The 21243-nt window shown below is 41.3% G+C and overlaps 1 protein-coding gene across 1 annotated transcript in view; it reads left to right on the forward strand.

The window, feature by feature from the left end:
* MED12L (mediator complex subunit 12L) overlaps positions 1-21243 on the forward strand; it is a 464120-nt gene that overhangs the window by 84491 nt on the left and 358386 nt on the right. The window contains exons 7-10 of the mRNA XM_089672604.1: positions 828-1097; positions 1607-1756; positions 9082-9181; positions 11444-11580. Coding sequence (XP_089528730.1) covers positions 828-1097; positions 1607-1756; positions 9082-9181; positions 11444-11580 — 657 coding nt within the window. The remainder of the gene's footprint in view (positions 1-827; positions 1098-1606; positions 1757-9081; positions 9182-11443; positions 11581-21243) is intronic.

The raw sequence follows: 21243 nt of genomic DNA on the forward strand, positions 1-21243 counted from the left end.
AAATACTTTGCAAAACTCACTGGGGGATTCCTATACAGACCATTCCTCCTCCAATTGTCTCAAGCGATACTCAAATTAGGTGCATTCCTTATAACCATCAAAACATTCAACATTTTGTTTCTAACAGTTAAATATTTGTATACTTAAGCTTCTTGCTTTGCTTCCACTACTGTGTTGTAAAACCTGAGGTTTTAGGACTTCCCTGCAATAGCAAAAAGCTGTCCTATATTAAAGGATAAATTCACTTTTGTGTAAAAAAAAAAATAAAAAAAATAAAATAAATGCATGTCATTTTGCAGGTAAAAAGATGTGCATTTATTATTTTTTACACTGCAGCCTGTAGAGCATTTCGACTGCAATCAGCAGATCGCAGGTGCCAGGATTCAGCAGACACTCATTCAGCTGCCTGCCCCTACCTCCCATACAGACAATGCTGAAGTCCAGAAAGAATCAATGAACTGTGAGAGCGCTCACCAGCACCCTCGCACTTCATTGAGAACTAGAAGCCGTTTGATCTCTGTGAATGAATCATGCTGTTTTCAATTTGTGATAGCGGGTGCAGTGAGAGGATCCCCACCTGTCATAACTACGGGTGTAACATGTAACATGCTACAAAGTTGAACTTATCCTTTATGAGCACTTATTCTACAACCAGCCTTGTTGGCCAAAAAAAGTAAAAACCAAACATTTTGTGTGGCAGTTTTTGTACATTTACTTCTTATTTTTGTGACGTCTAAAAACTGTTTATCATAAATCTAAAAGATTTTGTTATTTATAAAAGACTAAGCACTGTTACATGTAAGTAAACTCTGCTTTTTCATTTCCAGCATTCTGAGGAATTTGTACAATCAGCGTATCTGTCACGACGCCTTGCCTACTTCTGCTCCAGACGTCTGTCTGCTCTACTGAGTGATTGTGCCAGTCAACTTGCTGTACACACACCAATTATCATGATGGCACAAGGCAATCCTCCCATAACAGCTGCAAGTGCCAGTACTTCAGGACCTGTGGTGCCCTCCGTTCATTTGCCTTGTGTTGATTTCCAGTTATGTCCGCAGCACCGCCCATTGGTATACGGTCTTAGCTGCATGTTACAGGTGGGAACATTGCAAAGAAGTATTAGTTACATCTGCCCAAAAGTGACATTTTAATTAAGGGTGGTAAATTATTTACTTACCTGTCTTGGATATCCATAGTTATATCTTCCTGTTGTCGTTTCTGTCTTACCCCATTATGAAGACCATTCTGCAAAACATGATTTTTTTTTGTCTTGCTATTATACAAAATGTGTGATTTAACTGCAAAATTTTTGTACTGTATTTCCTATATCTAAATAACATAGTTATTATATTTTATTTTACAAGGCTGTCAAGTTTCCATGTTTTACAAGTCAGTAATCTGGAACAATTGCACAGATCACTGACTTCGCTTGCTGCCTGCTTTACTCCAAGTATTGAAAGCAAAGACAGTCAGGCAGAGCCAGACTTTTCAGAGGGAGCTTAACATTGGCAGCCTCCATATTTCTCTCACTATACAGTTGGTTCCCTTTAATATTAAATGTGCAAATAAAATGGAGGGAATGATTGATTTTTTTTAATTCCTGCAGACTATCACCCTCTGCTGTCCAAGTGCCTTGGTGTGGAACTATTCCACAAATGAAAGTAAAAACGTAAATCCAGGTTCACCTCTGGATCTTCTTCAAGTTCCCCCATCAAGTCTGCCTATGCCTGGTGGCAGCTCACCTTTTAATCAACAGGTATGTAAAGCTGTACAAAGTTAAATGGAACACCAATTACACCTGGAACTTAAGGGCACATGGATGTTTTTCCAGTGTGTCCCCTTTTGGTTTATTCTTACTTTAAATTTGGGGGAGAGAAAATGACAATTCACTGTTTACCAGGGGGGGACTGACAACTCATGGGCCCCCAGGGCAATAGGGGATCATGGGGCCCCTGTATCCTTGCCCAAACTCAAAAAAGCCTATGAAAAAGGTACCAGAGGCATCTCATGGGGCCCCCTACTGACCCCAGGCCCTCGGGCAGTACTCGAGTTTCCAAATGGTCAGTCCGCCACCTGCTGTTTACTATTCCTTTCCCCATAGAGTCTGAGAGCTTTCCATAAAGTTTGTCTTCTCATCTGATTCTCCCTCTCCATTTCCATTATATTTTCTGAAGAAAAAAAAACAAGAATAAGATAAAGCATGTAGGCTGGGCCCAGCCCAAGGGTACCCAATCATGGAGAGACAACACATACAGTCCTTAATTGTTTTAATTTATCTTGTATATTGGTTAGTGGTAATTAATAAAGGCAGTTTCTATAGGCATTGATATTAGGCTTATGTATGTAGCATCTGGTATTTCTACAGTGTCACCAGACAATGGCCAGTTTTACTGGAAGATGGCTTCCACTAGAGGGGTGGCAGTTTGCAGTGTACTAGGATGGAACTTTGATTCCGCTGAGAAAAGCCCCACTTCACTGGGCTGGATAGCGGAATGTTTCCTCTGCACAAATGTTGTCTCTGAGCTGACCTACTTGCCAGGAACACCTCCCTGCTCTATCCAGCGGGGTCTCTATCCCTGACCTACTACTTGCTCCAAGCATTCCTAAATGACATGGATACCCTAATTTCTAACATACCACACCAAGATAGCAGCTGAAGGTCACCAGAGATTGCATCGTCTAATCAGACATTTCCTTTGAGACACCAATGGAGTCCATGAGGGTACATTTTCCCTAACATATTCTGCTCCATCTGTATAATGGCACATTGCTGTGCAGCCGTCCTGACTTATAATGGATCTTGTAGCTGAAATGAGATAATCAAGCCACTCAACACTGCTCTAGGGCTTCAAGCTTGGCCACATCTAAGTAAGCCAGGGGGTTATGCTCAGTATAAATGTCTACCTGACCTCCTGTTAGGTATTTAGTGAACTTCACAGTTATGGGCCAGTCCAGTGCCAAACGTTTCAACTTGAATGAGCTATAATTGAGGGGGTTACATTCCGTTGGCCGCAGGACACAGTTGGCATAGACGGAAACACGCTGAACCCCATCATGCTCTTGAGGGAGAACAGCACAGTCCTTGGAAACTGCTATCAGTGTAGATATGAAAAGACTTTGTATAATCAGCATACGCCAGGAGAGGGATCATGGTCAACATCCCTTTGAGGGTTTTGAATGCTTTCTCCTGGGCAGTTTGCCAGTCAACTTGGGTGGAGGGTGACAACTTCCGGTGAGTAGACTGTGTGTACAATAGCTGAGTAAGAGGACCACGATGTGAGCAAATATGGGGATGAAGCAATGGAAATAGCCTACCAGCCCCAGAAAAGAAAACAGTTCTGCCATAGTTTTGGGGGCCGACCAATCCCATACCTGTATCTTATTTAGATAAAGAGACAACCCTTCAACTTCCACTACATGACCTAAATACTGTATTCAGCTTCTAAACAGATGGCATTTACTGGGAATCAACTTTAACTCATACTGAATTGTGTCAGTTGAGTGAAAGTTGCATCAAGATGATGGATATGATCCTCAAAGGTTTTTAGAAAAGATGATAATGTCCTTCAGATAAATGAGAATGGTCCTGAAGTTGATGTCCTCCAAGCAGTGTACCATGAGCCTCTGAAAAGTACTGAGAGCATTCATTAGACCAAAGGACATCTGATTAACCTTGTACAGTCCTAGAGGAGTAATAAAAGCAGTCTTTTTGCAATCATCCTCTCTTGTAGGCACCTGCCAGTAGCCACTGGCTGAATCCAAAGTTCAAAGTAACATGCTTGCCTTAAGGCCATGAGAGCTTTTTCACCTGTGGCAGGGAGTAAGCATCTCGAAGAGTACATGCATTCCTCTTCCAGTTATCCATGCAGAACCATAAGCTCCCATCTTTCTCCCTGACTAGGACTATGGGGGCAGTCCATGGGCACCAACTCTCCTGGATGACCCCACTCTGTACCATAATATCTTGTAAGTCTTTGACTGCATGACATAGTGTTGCAGTATCTTTCTATAATGGGGACCATATTCTCAATGAATATGGGAGGATCTAGGGTAGTGATACACTCCTAATCCATGGGCCCACCTGCAAATAGCACATATTTCTCTAAGACCTGGTGTAGGAGCCATTGTACAGGCAGATCCAGTTTGTCTAACAGTTGTTGACACTGAGAGACCTCAAAAGAGGTCAAGGCAGCCTTAAGGGAGGCACAGGCAGCCTTCACCCCAGGGCAGGACACCTCTTCAGACTCGGGGCAGAAACATTTCTGCAGCACTACAAACACATCAGCAATAACAATTTGAGCAGGTAGTTGAATAGGTGTGGTCCCCAGATTTACCATCTGGACAAGCACCTTACCTTGGTGCACCTCTAACAGAGTCCCAGCCACTAGCCATTTGCCCTTCACCTCCAGATCACACCTCGGCTCAACCATAATGGTAGCTCCTTGCAATTTTCTTTTTTTCAAATCCCTACCGTTAGTGGACAAACCATTTCTTGCCTCAGTCATAGCTATAGTCTATGGTAGCCATGGATGGGTCTAGTGTTGAACTGACCCAAAATGTTGCTGATAGAAAGCATAAACCATAGCATTCACCTCAGAACTGATGACCAGCAATCACTGGGCCTGACACCTATTCAGTGCTGAAACCACAGGGCTTGAGGATATCGTTTTGGCATCAACCTGCGACTTGTTGAGGTAGTTCCCACAGCTTGTTCCCCTGCCCTGGGAACTCCTATTTTAACAACTTGCATGAGGGAGCTTGACTTTACTCCTTGCCTCAATTCTCACAATATGTCCCTGCTTGCCACACCACAGGAACCTCTGGTCCAGATCTGGGTTTCACCTCAAAGGATTACCAGCTCATAGAATCTGGTCCCTCTTGACATCAGAGACTTCCTATTGGATAGATGCAATAGAATAAGTCTCATCCCTCATTGCAGTCTCTGATGCAGAAAGAGGATAAGGGGCATCAGCTTCTTCCATATCCTTCTGACTATGCCAAGTGTAGGAAGAGCCCGGGCACAGGCCCAAGTGTACAAAAAAGAAGGGTTTGTGAAAAGAAATTCACAGGAAAAGCGGCTACACTATGAACAGAATGTGATACTCAGAAAAAATTCCAAAAATAATGCTTTATTACATATAAATATTTGACATATGGGCAGTCGCCCTGGTTACCATCACCTCAGTATGAGACAATATACACACAGACCTAAAACCATATAAAATCACCAAGACCGGTCTGAATGAATGTGCTGCCAAGACAATGACAAAAATGTCTAAAGTCTTTGCCGCACTGGCACATAGGTTAACACTTCCCAAAGGAGGTGTACACAAAAATTATACCATAGGTATACAGTGTCACATGTAATAAATGTAAAGACATATGTCATAACCATGTAGGTTCTATCCCATAGAGGGGATTTCCCAAAAATTATACCAAAGGTATGAAATATCACATGTATGCATTGCGGCGAGCACAGTGTGCGTCAGAAGAGAGGCATAACCATAAGCCTATGTAAGGCAGCAAAAGGATATCATATATAAAATGCAGTACAGTCCCATGCCGGTACACGTGGTTGGGGCCCATTCATCTGTAATAGAAGTGACTGATATTTAGGACTCTTTAGATGTAAATAACGCCCCGATTGTTGCCTGGATGGAGAAACAGATGCAGATAGCAGAACACTGCTTTAAGTGATGACTTCACCACAGTATGTGGACTACACATCACTTGTTGTTGAAAACAAGATAAAGCCCAGCGGCTCCTCCGCCCGTTGAAATATATATGGCATGCCTTGTTTCCTATGTAAAGCACCATAATGTCCCCATCCTGTAATAAGACAAACAATATGAGGGAAGTCACTGTAAGAGCTTTGAACTCTATATTAGACGTTTTATGCCATGTAGGTCATAGAGGACCTTGAATCTAATGTCCTGTAACAGTCCACTCACCACCTGTGCAATGGGTAGTAAGAAAGAAGAAGATGTCCTTCATGAATACTGCCCTTCAAAAAAGTACTGCTGTATGGAACCAGGGAACCACCGCTTACATCAGCCGACATACCGCGGGTTCCGACCTCTCCATGGCGCCTGTGCCGCCTAAGCCTGCCTCATGGCATGTGAAGATGGCTACCTCCTTGTGGGTCAGCATGCGTTCCACCTAGTGCGCATGACCGGAAGTGACGTAACTGACGTATGACGTCAACGCGTTTCGCCGATGGGCGTATCTCACTCAGCTTCGTCAGGACCAATGGGATTACTGCATTTCAACCCTCTATTTATAGTGGATTAAGACCCACCCACATATGCAAAAATCACATTGCAGTTATCCCCAATGGAAGAAAAAAGGCTAAATATTTAGCACATCCGCTGGTCATAGTTAAATTAAAACAATAAGCGACTGGAAATATTAAAGGGAGGAAAGACTTGACAAATACAGCAATATACACAAAAGTACCAAATAAAACACAGAAATTATATTCAATTGACCTTTTCATTAACACTGCCATCTTCTGGTGAAAGTGTGGTAATTTTCAATTGAATATAATTTCTGTGTTTTATTTGGTACTTTTGTGTATATTGCTGTATTTGTCAAGTCTTTCCTCCCTTTGATATTTCCAGTCGCTTATTGTTTTAATTTAACTATGACCAGCGGATGTGCTAAATATTTAGCCTTTTTTCTTCCATTGGGGATAACTGCAATGTGATTTTTGCATATGTGGGTGGGTCTTAATCCACTATAAATAGAGGGTTGAAATGCAGTAATCCCATTGGTCCTGACGAAGCTGAGTGAGATACGCCCATCGGCGAAACGCGTTGACGTCATACGTCAGATACGTCACTTCCGGTCATGCGCACTAGGTGGAACGCATGCTGACCCACAAGGAGGTAGCCATCTTCACATGCCATGAGGCAGGCTTAGGCGGCACAGGCGCCATGGAGAGGTCGGAACCCGCGGTATGTCGGCTGATGTAAGCGGTGGTTCCCTGGTTCCATACAGCAGTACTTTTTTGAAGGGCAGTATTCATGAAGGACATCTTCTTCTTTCTTACTACCCATTGCACAGGTGGTGAGTGGACTGTTACAGGACATTAGATTCAAGGTCCTCTATGACCTACATGGCATAAAACGTCTAATATAGAGTTCAAAGCTCTTACAGTGACTTCCCTCATATTGTTTGTCTTATTACAGGATGGGGACATTATGGTGCTTTACATAGGAAACAAGGCATGCCATATATATTTCAACGGGCGGAGGAGCCGCTGGGCTTTATCTTGTTTTCAACAACAAGTGATGTGTAGTCCACATACTGTGGTGAAGTCATCACTTAAAGCAGTGTTCTGCTATCTGCATCTGTTTCTCCATCCAGGCAACAATCGGGGCGTTATTTACATCTAAAGAGTCCTAAATATCAGTCACTTCTATTACAGATGAATGGGCCCCAACCACGTGTACCGGCATGGGACTGTACTGCATTTTATATATGATATCCTTTTGCTGCCTTACATAGGCTTATGGTTATGCCTCTCTTCTGACGCACACTGTGCTCGCCGCAATGCATACATGTGATATTTCATACCTTTAGTATAATTTTTGGGAAATCCCCTCTATGGGATAGAACCTACATGGCTATGACATATGTCTTTACATTTATTACATGTGACACTGTATACCTATGGTATAATTTTTGTGTACACCTCCTTTGGGAAGTGTTAACCTATGTGCCAGTGCGGCAAAGACTTTAGACATTTTTGTCATTGTCTTGGCAGCACATTCATTCAGACCGGTCTTGGTGATTTTATATGGTTTTAGGTCTGTGTGTATATTGTCTCATACTGAGGTGATGGTAACCAGGGCGACTGCCCATATGTCAAATATTTATATGTAATAAAGCATTATTTTTGGAATTTTTTCTGAGTATCACATTCTGTTCATAGTGTAGCCGCTTTTCCTGTGAATTTCTTTTCACAAACCCTTCTTTTTTGTATGCCTCTTTGGGCTACTGAATGGAAGCCATATTTTGGGTGATACAGTAATTTATTTTGCAACCTCTAAATTAACTATCTTTAGTCAACAGGCCCAAGTGTACCCAATCAGGGAGAAACCACACACACAATCCTGGATGTTATAATTTGTCTTGTATATTGTATATAGGTTAGTAGTTATGAATAAAGGCAGTTTCTATAGCACTGGTATTAGGCAATATAACATTGTGAATTTATACAGTATCACCAGGCTTGGGCCTGCATTACAGAGGACAGCTTCCTCTAGAGGGGTAGCTGTTTGCATTGTACTTGGACAGCACTTCTGACATACTGCTGAGAAGAGCCCCAGTTCACTGGTTTGGATACTGGAATGTTTCCTCTACATCGGTATTGTCCCTAAATCAGGATATACACCTTGAATTTTTTTGTTCAACAGGTTGAACAAAACAAAATTCACCAGTGATGTGGTTACAAAGATCTCCCCAGCTGCACTATTGAATTTTGACAGTGGGGACTTTCCCCCTACCTGCAAGAATACACAGATCAGTGTTGATTGCAGGGATCGAATGCTGGTCTTCCAAGAGGACCGATTGACAGAACCCCGTCAGACAGCAGGTACATGCGTAGCAAAATTTGTCTGGTTCCTGCTGAACTGGCCAATTTTTGGTCCATGTATACCCTGTTTCTGCCAACCCTACTCGCTAGGAAGCCCTCCCTTTGCTATTCAATCTCCCTAACAAGCAGGGTCTCTGCCCTTGAGTTACCACTTGCTCCTGACATGCCCACTATTTTATAATGTCCCACACCAAGAAGGGTGCTGAAGGTCACCAGTGGTTGCAGGATCCAATTAGACAGCTAGTTCCTCTAGGACACCAACAAAGTTCAAGAGGAAATGGCACAGTGTCACCTATTGGACAGAGGAAAACCTGCAACTACCTACAAGCAGAAAGAGTGGGAAGTCGGCATTTAAAAGATTTTCTTTGGCATTCAAAGGGCTCTAAGTCTGTTATCTATGTTGATCTTGCTTTAGATGAAATTGAGTTAGGAGTTAGGAGTTAGAGCTGTGAGCTAAAGTTCACAGTGTTTTGTTTGTTCAGGTTCGGGCCAAAATCTATGATGTAGAGCAGCAAATCAAACAACGGGGTCGAGCTGTAGAAGTCCGGTGGTCATTTGATAAGTGCCAAGAGTCAGCTGCAGGTGAAGTATACTGTGTAATGAGTATGTTCTCTCCTCTTGTTTTTAGGTGCATCATATTCATTGTCATGTCAAGTGAGGAGATCAGGGCCCCTTATAGTTAGCACTGTTAAGGTGGACACTGCTGAACAGTTTAATCAACTGACAATCTTCTATATGTTGTACTTGCACAATACCTTTATCAAGTATATAGTGCCTTCTCTTCTAATATGACATTACATAGTGGGCAGCAAATGCCTTATCACCATACCATGTTCAGAGAGAATGCTGTTCCCTACAATGCATGAAGAAAATATACTGTATGTAGATCCCTGTTGTAATTAGGTTGCTAGGTAAATTTAATTTTTTGCTTCATTATATTAAAGTGATTGATTGTGTTAGTCTGCTCAGGGTTTCGTGTGCTGAGTTTGATTGCTCCCACCTGCCTCTGAGAGATGTTTCCAGATGGTAGGGCTGGGAGGTTCAAATGATGAGTTGAATATGTATCATGCCTCAGCCAGTCTCTGGAAGGTGGCGTCCAGAAGGTGGCTGGGTAAGTGATAAAAATTTAAGTAGGGCTGAACAGAATGATCTTACCATCAAGAGAGGGTTCCTGATTCTTTTAGGGCTGCTGCCCCTGGAGGATTAAATTTGCTGGAGAGAACTTCACTGAAGTCCTGAATCTGGAGAAGGCTCTAGTTAACCAGCCAACAGCTCCTAGGATACTGTAAGTAAAAACTTTACTGGAGACTGTCAGTTGTACAAGTTCCAGAAGTGGCCATATGGATTGCTGTTGTAGGGTCCTATATATACATGTGCAGAATTAAAAAAATTGCTTCGTACTGATTCGTAAAGAAATTAGTTTAGTTTAGTTTTGTTTATTTGTTTTCCAGTGGATTAAAATTTTTTCAAAGAATTTGAATCAAATATATCCAATCAGAATTCATTATGAAGAATATATGGTTCTATTCTATTTGAAATTCAGAAGACAACTTTATTCTTTCTATTTTATTCTATTATAATCTATTCTATTTTTTTTCTATTCTATTCTTTTATTTTCTATTTTTTTCTAATTTGTTTCACTCTATTCTTTTCTATTTTATTCTATTCTATTCCTTTCCAAATTTGAATTTATTAAGACAGCTATATTCTTTCTATTTTATTCTATAAATTTTTTTCTATTTTATTCTATTCTGTTTTATTCTTTTCTATTCTTTTCGAATTTTGGAAGACGGTTATATTTTATTACACACAGTCCTTGTCATAAATCAGCAATAATCAACAATATGTGTACATTTTGAATTTTGTATTCAAATTTGATTTCATTTTCAAATTTGATTTAAATTTCCTTACATTATTTCTGATTGTTTTAAATTTGTTACTATAGTAATTCTGAAATTTGGATACATCTCCGAATAACAAAAATTCATGTCTAGTCCAGGGGTGGACTAACAACTCATGGGGCCCCCGGGCAATAGGGGATCATGGGGCACCTGTGTCCTTGCCCAAACTCAAAAAAGCCTATGAAAAAGGTACCAGGGGCATCTCATGGGGCCCCCTACTGACCCCGGGTCCTCGGGCAGTGCCCGAGTTTCCAAATGGTCAGTCCGCCCCTGGTCTAGTCCTATATATACTGGCCATTCCCTGTTACCGCCAAGAAAAGCTGCTACTAGAAAATTAGTAAGAAGTTTATCCTACCATTATTGCTGTTAATCAGTGTGGAGTATGCTGTGGTCCTAAACCCCTCTACTGTTAAAGTTTTTTAGCAATAAATACTAAAAAGATACCCCCTAGACTGAGCCTGAATTGTCAGTGTGTGTGGGACTGTGCTTGTGTGGCTGGCAGCCTCTGCACTCTTGTGGGAGACCTGGGTACATTCTCAATGGCCCCTTTTGGAGATAAGCACTACACAAAAATAAATAAAATAAATACATTAATCAATCAATCAATAAAAAAACATAAATAGAGATAAGCAGAGTGATAGAAGGAAATCTTCATATGGATGTGCCCTTCAGGTAGTCATTTGCTTTGGAGAGATGAGCTCATGATGATCGATAGGACTTTCTTATCAAAGGCTGGTAAAACACATTCAACTCGCAGTAAGCTTCCCTTCTGACCTTTTAAACTGCCCTAATCATTGTAGTACCATGTACAGACCACAAATGTTAAAATTGACAATTGCAGCTTGAACAGTGAAGTTTAAGTTTGAAATCTTTGTCTTTATATAATATGGACTTAATATCTCAGTTTCCTTCATAACAGGTGTTCTCTATATTTTGATTATAGGTGTCACTATTAGCAGAGTTTTGCACACGTTAGAAGTTTTGGATCGGCATTGCTTTGATCGACTGGATTCTGGCAACTCTTTGGAAACCTTGTATCATAAGATATTTTGCACAAACCAAAATAAGGACAACCAGGAGGTAATTTTAAAATCTGTTAGTAGAAGGTATGAAATGAATAAAGTTGTATTGTTCTTTTCCTTTTGACGTTAAATGTGATGTGTCTCCTACCTTATGTAGCACCCTCCAAGATAGGTGCTAGGATAAGTAGATTAGATTTTCATAACAGTTCTCCTATTAAGCAGAGGAACCAACTATTATAGTTGGTTCCTCTGCTTAACAGGAGAACTGTTATGAAAATCTAATTAGGCTTTCTGCTTAACAGAGAGCTACAATTGTTCATAGTGCTTGCTCAGTGTGTTCAAGTGCTGCTAGTTCTGCCTCTGACTTCCTGTGTATCCAAGTAACCTAGGCAGGTTCTAGATGTATAGGTAGAACTCATGCAGAATACAGTACGGATATTAATGTCACTCCAGCCAATCCCAGGGAGATCAGCCCTAATGAATGCTGGGAGAAGCTATTTATTCTTTGGGCATACTATTCCCTGGGTCTTTCCTGGGGAGGATTGCACCAGCCGGGAAGGGGGGGGGGTACGCTGCCTCCCAAGGCACCTGCTGCCATGTGGCCTCAGGTGGGTGACATGAGGACTTGAAGTAGGAGAGAGAGTGACCCTGGTTCTTCAGTAAGCTGTGCGCCAAAGATTTGTGTGGTATCACAATAACCCCTAGAATCATTATTGGAGACAATGAGCAAAAGTGTGTGTGTGTGTGTGTGTACCTGGCTGTGAAACTGCCTTGTGCCTGGCTGCAAGGGGAAGTTTGGGAAGACCTGGACATTACTACAGTGGCTCCTTTGGTGGTAAGTGCTATACTTATAAAGAACTGAATAAATACTCTGTATAAAATAAAAACTATAGTACTAAGTGAAATATTTGTGGGGAGGAGGATAAGTGATTTATATCTGTAGTTACTTAACTTTGCTCCCAGCTTATTATTGTGCTTTCACCTTTTAGACCATTATCTCTGAACAGTTTATATACCATTCATGTTTGGAAGGAAATGCTCTGGATTATACAGAGCACATGCAGATAGAACTGAAGATACATATACAGTTTTTCTCTAACAAATCAATGGATGGAATTTCTTTTTACAGATGGCCATCAGTAGAGTTCCCTTTTATATAAAGTGTTCAGTTGAGCCTCAGTGGTCCCATTCTTCAGGGTCTACTCTACTTCTACTAAGATCTCTGATTGCTACTTTTTTTTTTGTATAGGGCCATTGTGGTTATGTTGGTCAGGTAAGGACTAATTCTGAAGGTTGCTTTACATTAATATTTGTGATTTTTTTTATGTTAACATATACTTGAGAAAAACTTTAGCCTGCCAAAGTACATCGATTTTTGTTCCCTTTTATAAAACATATTTTGAGTATTGAGTATACCTACAGTATGTCTATCTTAAAGTGGAACTCTGCCCATAAAAACTTATTAAAAAATAATGTTCTTTGGCTAGGAACATACATTGCACACATTAATAATTATGCTACCAAAATTAGTGTGGGCTGTAAATTGACTCCGGCATTGTTCTTGTTTCTTCTTGCTGGAGGCTGCCATTTTGCTGAAGCCCAGAATCCTGAGCAGCAGTAAAACTTTAGGCTGCCAGCAAATAGAGTGCAAATGAGCATATGCAGAGCAGGGTGAAACAATATATTACTGGATTTAAAACAGTATAGGCACTTATTTTTTTAATGTTTTGCATAGCTATACCTGCAAAAGTGGCCAGCCTGAAGTGACCTAGCAGGAATTAATTTTCTGACTAAAGTTCCACTTTAAGGATATGGGAGGTATTCTGTAGAATTAGCTCCTATCTGTTATTGAACCTGAGAACTGAAATGCAAGTATATTAGAAAAAAGTCAAAACATTATTTTTTTCTCTGATGCAATCATTGTGGGATATCTGGTCTTAAGGCAACCAACCAGAACCTGCACAATTTGCTAATGGCCCAGATTCCGGTACATCCTGTTGATTTGCTTTATTTTATGTTCACTCTTTGCTTATTTGAACAATACTCTGTGTAATTTTCTTGTCCCCTTGCATGGGCAACTTTGTTATTGTTATGACTTGAAAATTGAATAAAAACCATTGCACAGAAAACATTATTTGTTAGTTTTGGATAGGCTTTGAAAACGTATATACTCCTGTAAGACCTTTATTGTTGCTCATAACCCTGTTGTTGAAATCTCTCCTCACTTCCTTTACCTCTGCCATCAACTTGTGACAGCTAGACAAGAAATGATAGGAGTGGTTTTCACTGGGGGACAGGAAATCATAGAAAGTAGTAATAACACGATGGTAGTTCTAACCCTGCCCCATTTTATTGCAAAAAAATGATTTTGCTGGAGACTATGTTCCCAGTGCAGAGAACCCCTATTGGTTTTTGTCCTGACAACAGAAAATGAAGGGAAATATCTCCAATCGGGTCACAGACTACAGTAAAAACTAAACATGGGTTCTATCATTACCCTAACCTACTCAAAACAAAAATGACTACAGCTGAGTTTAAAGCAGTTTACTAATAATGCATTTTTTTGTACATTACAGCAAAAATCTGTAAAACTGTTGCATTACAATAGATCTTACATTTTATTGGTGCTTTTATTCTGAGAATAATATGTAGGCTCTGCCGTATATTGTAATGCACTTTTGTTAAAGCAGTATTACACCCAAAGGCAAAAATGTAGTGCCCTCCTAGTTAGGCTGCTAGGTAAATTTAGCTTTGGCTTCTGCTGTAATCACAGACACAGCAATTGCTTGGTCTGGTCCGTTCAGGGTCTCATAGACCTCCCCTGCTAGGCCTTTGTGTTCTGACAGGGGATTTCCCCCTCGTCAGAACACACTAATCAGTGTTCAAAGTAATTTTGGATGAGGTTTTTTTCTGAGGAGCCACAATCAGCTGATTACAGTTCCCAAGCTTATAGATATCATATAGGTTCTTATTAATGCAATGTGAGCCAGCTTAACATTGGAACAGCTGATACTAGTGCTGTTACTACTGGTACACTTCTGCTTGAAACTGTCCTGTGCAGAGACTGGACAACTCCTATTAAAGTGATACTAAAGGTTTATCATATTTCCTAAAATAAGAGGTTTATTCTTACCTGCTCTGTGCAAGGAAATTGCACAGAGTGGCCCCTTATCTCACCTTCTGGGGTCCCCAGTCAGTGCTGTCTGCCCCCATAGCAAGCCATGTGAGCTGGTCTGTCCTATGAGAGCAGAAAGAGAGAGCAATGCTCTTGCAGATGGGCATAGCGCTGGTTCGAGATTGGATTGAAGTAAGTGTTTGGGGGAAAGAAATAGTGGAATGGGTTAAGGTAAATAACCTTTTGAACCACTTTAAGTTATTCACTCCTCAGAAATATTTTAAATACCACTATCTGTTTGAGGAGGCTTTTAGTAAGAAGTGGGTCACCGCCACTGTGGATATGGGTGACGTCTAAGTTTATGTCTAAGAATCCAGCTACTACTCTCCTTAATAACCATTTAGTTTTAGAGTGCTTAGAGCTTATGCCAACAGCCCTACACTATTGTTCAGATGGGTTGGTCAATATTGTCCATCTTATTTCCTGACTGAATCTCCAGTCTGTAAGTATGCACATGAATCTTTAGCTGATGTTGATCTGTGGAACAGAAATGTAAAAAGTTTGTGCTGCACATTCCTTTTTACGGTGAAAGTCTTCTTGGTGCAACAAGGATTTTACTGCCAGTAAGAGTACTTATTTGCCCCAGCAGGAGATTCCTAGGCCACGAACTGGGAAGGTTTCATCTGTCCCAAACAGTTTCCCCCAGGCTTCAAACTCCAATGCCAGACACAAACCAGGGGCCCAGTTTATTAGGAAACTCTGATCTTTGAAACCCCCTAAACCTGCATCATCATAAAGAAAGGATGCCCCCACTTTCCAAAGTTACATAGTTAGTCTGGCTGAAAAAAGACAAAAATCCATCCAGTTCAACCATTAAAAAAAAGTTATAATTCTACACCCACAGTTGATACAGAGGAAGGCAAAAAACCCCAGCAAAGTATGATTCAATTTGCTCCTGCAGGGGAAAAAATTCCTTCCTGAGCCCCTAAGAGGCAAACGGATGTTCCCTGGATCAACTTTACCTATAAATGTTAGTATCCAGTTATATTCTGTGTATCCAAGAAATAATCCAGGCCTTTTTAAAGCAATCCACTGAGCTGGCCAGAACCAACTCTTGAGGGAGTCTATTCCACATTTTCACAGCTCTCATTGTGAAGAAAGTGGAGGGATATTTTTTGGCCTTTGGGAACATCTGATCAGAAAACATCTTGAATGCCTGGATAAGTGATGAGGTGACCATAGACCACAAGCTAGAGTTCCATTCCCTTCCAATGTGCCTGCGCTTACAGTCCAGCAGACTGTTATGCTGCTCTAGCAGGTCTTTTGAACCAAAGAGTCATTGCCATTGTTCAAAGAAGAGAAAGGTTTCAGGACTTTTACTCAAACCTTTTCTTTGTTCCAATACCAAAAGGGGAAATCCACCCTATCTTGAATCTGAAGACCTTAAAGTGTCATTAAACCCATGTAATTAAAAACTGTCCGTACATGCTGTACTACATGCTGTTCATACTCACTCGGTCACTATAGGATTTTTATTCTGTATTCTGCAAAAAACCTGGTTGATTCTGCTGTTGAGAGGTATTGCTGAAGGGTAATGTGTTTTTTTAAAATATATTTTTGAGTGAACAAATTTTGTATCTTATTTAAGTATTAGGAAGCCATGTATTTAATTTGATGTACCACCTGGTTGGACCAAAGTGTCTGTGTCATGGCTCACTTTATTACAGTATTGATCCTGCTGTTCACTGTTTCCCTTCTTGTCTGTGTCCCCCGCTGCAGCTTGAGATTGTGTAGACCAGATGTTGCCATATCTGCTGAGCATGCTCAAGTTTTGGTTTCCCTCTTCTGATCATTTCCTCCTTTTTCTTATCTGTGCAGGCCACATGACTACAGAGTCAGATGTGTGGGCCCATTCCCTCCCTGCTCAACCATGCCCACTAAACATCTTTACAGAATAGGGGTGGGATATTACATGTTGATTGATGGAAGCATCACCTGCCAGTATTTCACAACACATACAAACAATAGACACAGTCTGAAGAGGCGTGAAACAGTCCATGATTGGCAGTACCTCCCCCTAGATAGCCCACACCAGGTTTTTGAACAAACATAATAATAATACAAACATATTTGTATGATGATTTAAAACATTTATTTGATATTCTTTATGTATTTTTCCTCTGTATTTTAAAGGTTGTTTATTATTTTTGAACATGTGACTAGCAGCAGAGCACTAGAAGCTCCTCCCGCTGAAGTTTCCCTGCAGACAAGTTGGGAAAGAGATGGGTCACATTAGAGCTGTATATCGAATATGAAAAAAGGCACTTACATTTTTTATTAAAATAAATACAGTGCCATTGTCCATATACAGTACATAAAGAAAAGGGATAATGTTTATTAACAGCGTGTTTTTGTATCACTTTAAAAGGCCTTCATTTGAGTACGGAAACATTGCACGGAATCCACCAGGTATATTGCGGCTCCATCAGGAAGACCTTCTAGCCTCTGTGGACATCAAGAATGGGTACTTGCATGTCCACATGTTTCCAGCACATCAACGTTACCTTTGTTTTGCTGCACACACACAGCACTACCAATTTGTATCCTGTCAATTTGGTCTGTCTTCCACCACTGAGTGTTCCCCAAGATATCAGGACCAGTGTTAGCCTTACTACATTCCCAGTTCATTCCCATTGTGAAATATCCAGATAATCTTTTATTGAGGGAAAAGTCGGCTTCAACTCTTTTAGAAAATGTGATGCAGACAGTTCACAAAAAAAGGTTTGGCTGGATCGGTGCTGGAACCATCAAGGACTCTTTCACGCCTCTCCAGACTGTATCTATTGTTTGCATTGGCTGTGAATTACTAGCAGGTGATGCTTCCATCAATCAATACTCAAGTATGAGTATCTGGGTCTCATCCTAGAGACAGTTCATGCAGAGTCTTTCTTCCCCTGAAATATGTCTTATTCTCTGCTTCCAGTCACAGATTCTGTAGTCCAGAAGCTGTCCATCTTTGCAATTCTGCATTCGCATTCTGAGCTTGATGATAGCATCCTGCAAGGCAGTCGCATTTGCTCAGTTCCACTCCAGTCACCTACAACACAACATTCTTGTCTTGTGGAACAATTGAGTTTAGTCTCTAGACAAACTGTTTTGTCCGACACTTTAAACCAGGGTATCTCTTTCCTGGTGGCTCACGAATACAGCTGTGAAATTAGGATAATCCTTCCCTCTTCTGTTTTGGAAGATCCTAACAATATATACTGTACCAGACTACATGGCTGTGTAGGGGTCCTATATGCCTTTTTGGTGCAGAGGACTTGGCTGGAGAATCTTGTTTCCTTATCAACATTCTGGAGGTCCAAGAAATTTGGTTGTCGCTACAACAACTGGAAGGTTATTTGATCAGGATCCAGTTGGATAACACAGTAGTAATCAACATCAACCATCAGGGAGAAACCAGAGGTTTTGCCGAGGCAAGAGAAGTAGAAACTTCTAGCCTGGGCAGATCTCTGGACTGGATAGTTTCCAGCCTTGTCTGCCATTTTCATTTCAGGACAGTTAGCAGGCAGACTACCTCAGTTGGTAACGTCTGGACCCAGGGCAATGATCCTTACACCTGGAAATATTTCAGGACATTTGTCGCAGGTGGGGGATGCCAGATGTGGACCTCCTGGCCTCCAAGTTCAACATCAAACTGGACAGGTTTGTCTTCAGAAGCAGAGTTCATCTGCCCTAAGCAGCGGATGCTCTGGTGAGTCCTAGAGCATCCAGCAAAGCCCGATCTGCACTTTTCCTCTTAAACTCCTGCCTCATCACCCAGCATGATCAAGATGGAGGGCATTCTGGTGATCCTCATGGAATAGATTCAGGACAATATAGTACTCCAACCTGCTCAAACCTCTGTCAGACACCCCATAGACTCTTCCAGATCGAGTAGCTCTCCTGTCCAAAGGACTGATTTGCTTTGTGGTCGCTGGCTTGATTCAGTAATTCCCAAGTTGAAAGCTAGGAAGTATAACTCCCTCAATGTCTACCATCGCAAATGAAAGGTCTACATTGCCTGGTGTGAAGAAAGAAAATTTCATCCCAGGAAACACTCTGTTGGATGAATTATGTTCTTTCTTCTATTAGGTCTGGATCAACATTTGTGATTCCATGGGTTTTGAATTTAGTTCACTCTGCTTTACAAAAACGTCAGTTTCTACTCCCTGTTCTACTCTAACACACAAGGTTATTTTCCTTATTGCCATCACTTCTGTGAGGTGGGTGTCGGAGCTGGCAGCCTGATCTGGTAAAGAACCCAATGTGGCCCTACACAAGCATCAGGTGGTATTGAGGCTTAGAGTTTCCTTTCTCCTTAAAGCTCTTTCTACTTTTCACCTCAACCAGGACATTGTTCTTTCATTTCTGTCTGGCTCTAGTACATCAGAAGAAAATGTCCCTTAACTGCCTGCATTTGGTTTTTGTTGTTAAGGTTTACCTCTCAGCCACTGCTTTCATTAGGGAAACTGACTCTCTTTTTGTAATTCCAGGTGAACCCTGGAAGGGGGACCTGCTTCTTTCTTCACCATTGACAAATCATTACTCAAGCTTATAGTTTAGGGTAGTGATGAGCCAACTGCCCTGGGTTTAGATTCTGGGTAAGTTTGCCCTGTGAGACATCTACCATCTACCTAGAAAAAAAGAAAAAAAATCAGTTTGGTGGGAGCAACAATTTATTAATGCAGTGGTTCTAAAGCATTAAGGTTTTTCACCTTAATGCATTCTATGCATTGAGGTAAAAACCTTCTGTGTTGCAGGATCCCCCTCAGCCCCCCCCCCCCTTATTCTTACCTGAGCCTGATCCAGTCCAACGATGTGCATGAGAGTAGTGGCTGTTGCCACTGTGTCCCTTACTGGGCAGATTGATAGCAGTGGGAGCCATTGTCTCCCCCTGCTGCTGTCAATCAAATGTTATGACAAGGGAGCAGTGGGCAGGGCCGAGCTGCCTGATTTATGTCAATAGATACTGACAGGGCAGCTCAGGAGTGAGCCCACATGGGTGCCCCCATGAGCACTTGTCAAAGAGACAGAGCCAGGAGGCCAGTGGGAGACCCCAGAAGAGGAGAATTGGGGCTGCTCTGTGCAAAACCAATGCACAGAGCAGGTAAGAATGTTTTATTAAAAAATAAAATAAAGGTTTAATGTAACTTTAATATGAAAAATTATTTTAAATAACATGCCTAGGGGACAGGGGAATGCTATTAACCTATGTGTGTATCTCTACTATTATTATACAATATTTACAACTCTACAACTTTATGTAGTATTTATCTACTATACAACTTACAACCTACTACAGCAAACTGGCATTTACAAATAAAAAAATGCCATTTAAATTGCTGGTAGATGAATGATAGGAACAATTTCTGTCTGTAGCCCAAACTTGTCCTCGAAAATGTTTGACCACCAGGCCCAGGAGAAATAAAGTTCGAGAACCGAAGTGTAAAAGCTAAATCTCTGAACGTTTAATACATGCAAGCTGTATTATACAAAAATTCTACTAGACCAGCATGACCAATGAAATATTATGCTCTTATCAAAGAGGATAGAAACTACAAATGGCTGATGAGTACCATATAAGGTGAATCTGTTTACAGAAAAATGAAACTAAACTCCGTAAACAAGAGAGAAGTTACAACCAAAGCTCAAAACTGAAACTAAGTGTTTACACATCTAGAAATGGAGGCATTATACAAAATGTATGCCAGCTAAAAAGATATACATGTATTTCTTTACAGATGATGGCTCCCAACTGCTTCTTTCTGTTTGTAGAACGTGGCCGGGGATTCCCTTCATCTATACCCCTTACCCATTCATGTGGGGAGCGGAATTTGGAGGCCGCTTATTTTTAAAAGGGGCTTCCAAATTTCAATAAGCCCCCTGTCCACAGACCTTTAAAACCACCAAGCCAGGGTTGTGGGGAAGAGGTCCTTTCCCCTATCAACATGAGGACATGGTGCTTTGCCAGGGGGATTCTACCTGTTGAGGGAACATAGCCTGGTATGGTTCAGAAAGGGGTGGAACACACCGAATTCTCCTTTCCTGGCCTGCCATACTGCATGAACAGTAAAGGTCTAGTATGGATTTGGATGGGGGAGTACCCCGCATTTTTTCTTCTTGTCTTGTGCATGGGATTTCCCTTAAAGACTATACCAAATCTGAAGGGCCTGGAACAGGGGCGGACTGACAACTCATGGGGCCCCTGGGCAATAGGGGATCATGGGGCCCCTGTGTCCTTGCCTAAACTCAAAAAAGCATATGAAAAAGGTACTGGGGCATCTCATGGGGCCCCCTACTGACCCTGGGCCCTCGGGCAGTGCCAAATGGTCAGTCCGCCCCTGGCCTGGAATGAATTTTTATTTACACTATTCCCTTTGTCTACATTCTTCTCCTAGCCAGGAATCAGCTCCTAACAAATGAATGGGCTGAGTTGGAATGAATCTTCAACAGCTAGGAACCCTGAACAGAAAGCTGTCACATTTAGCACTGGTAAGAAAACCTCTGCTAAATGTTTCTGTTGCAGCTGGAAGTTCTGAACATTAGAACAGATGAAAATCA

The sequence above is a fragment of the Staurois parvus genome, unplaced genomic scaffold (genome assembly GCF_062004578.1).
Source record: "Staurois parvus isolate SC_StPar_1 unplaced genomic scaffold, SC_StPar_1.0 ptg000131l, whole genome shotgun sequence".
In the NCBI taxonomy this organism is placed as follows: Eukaryota; Metazoa; Chordata; class Amphibia; order Anura; family Ranidae; genus Staurois; species Staurois parvus.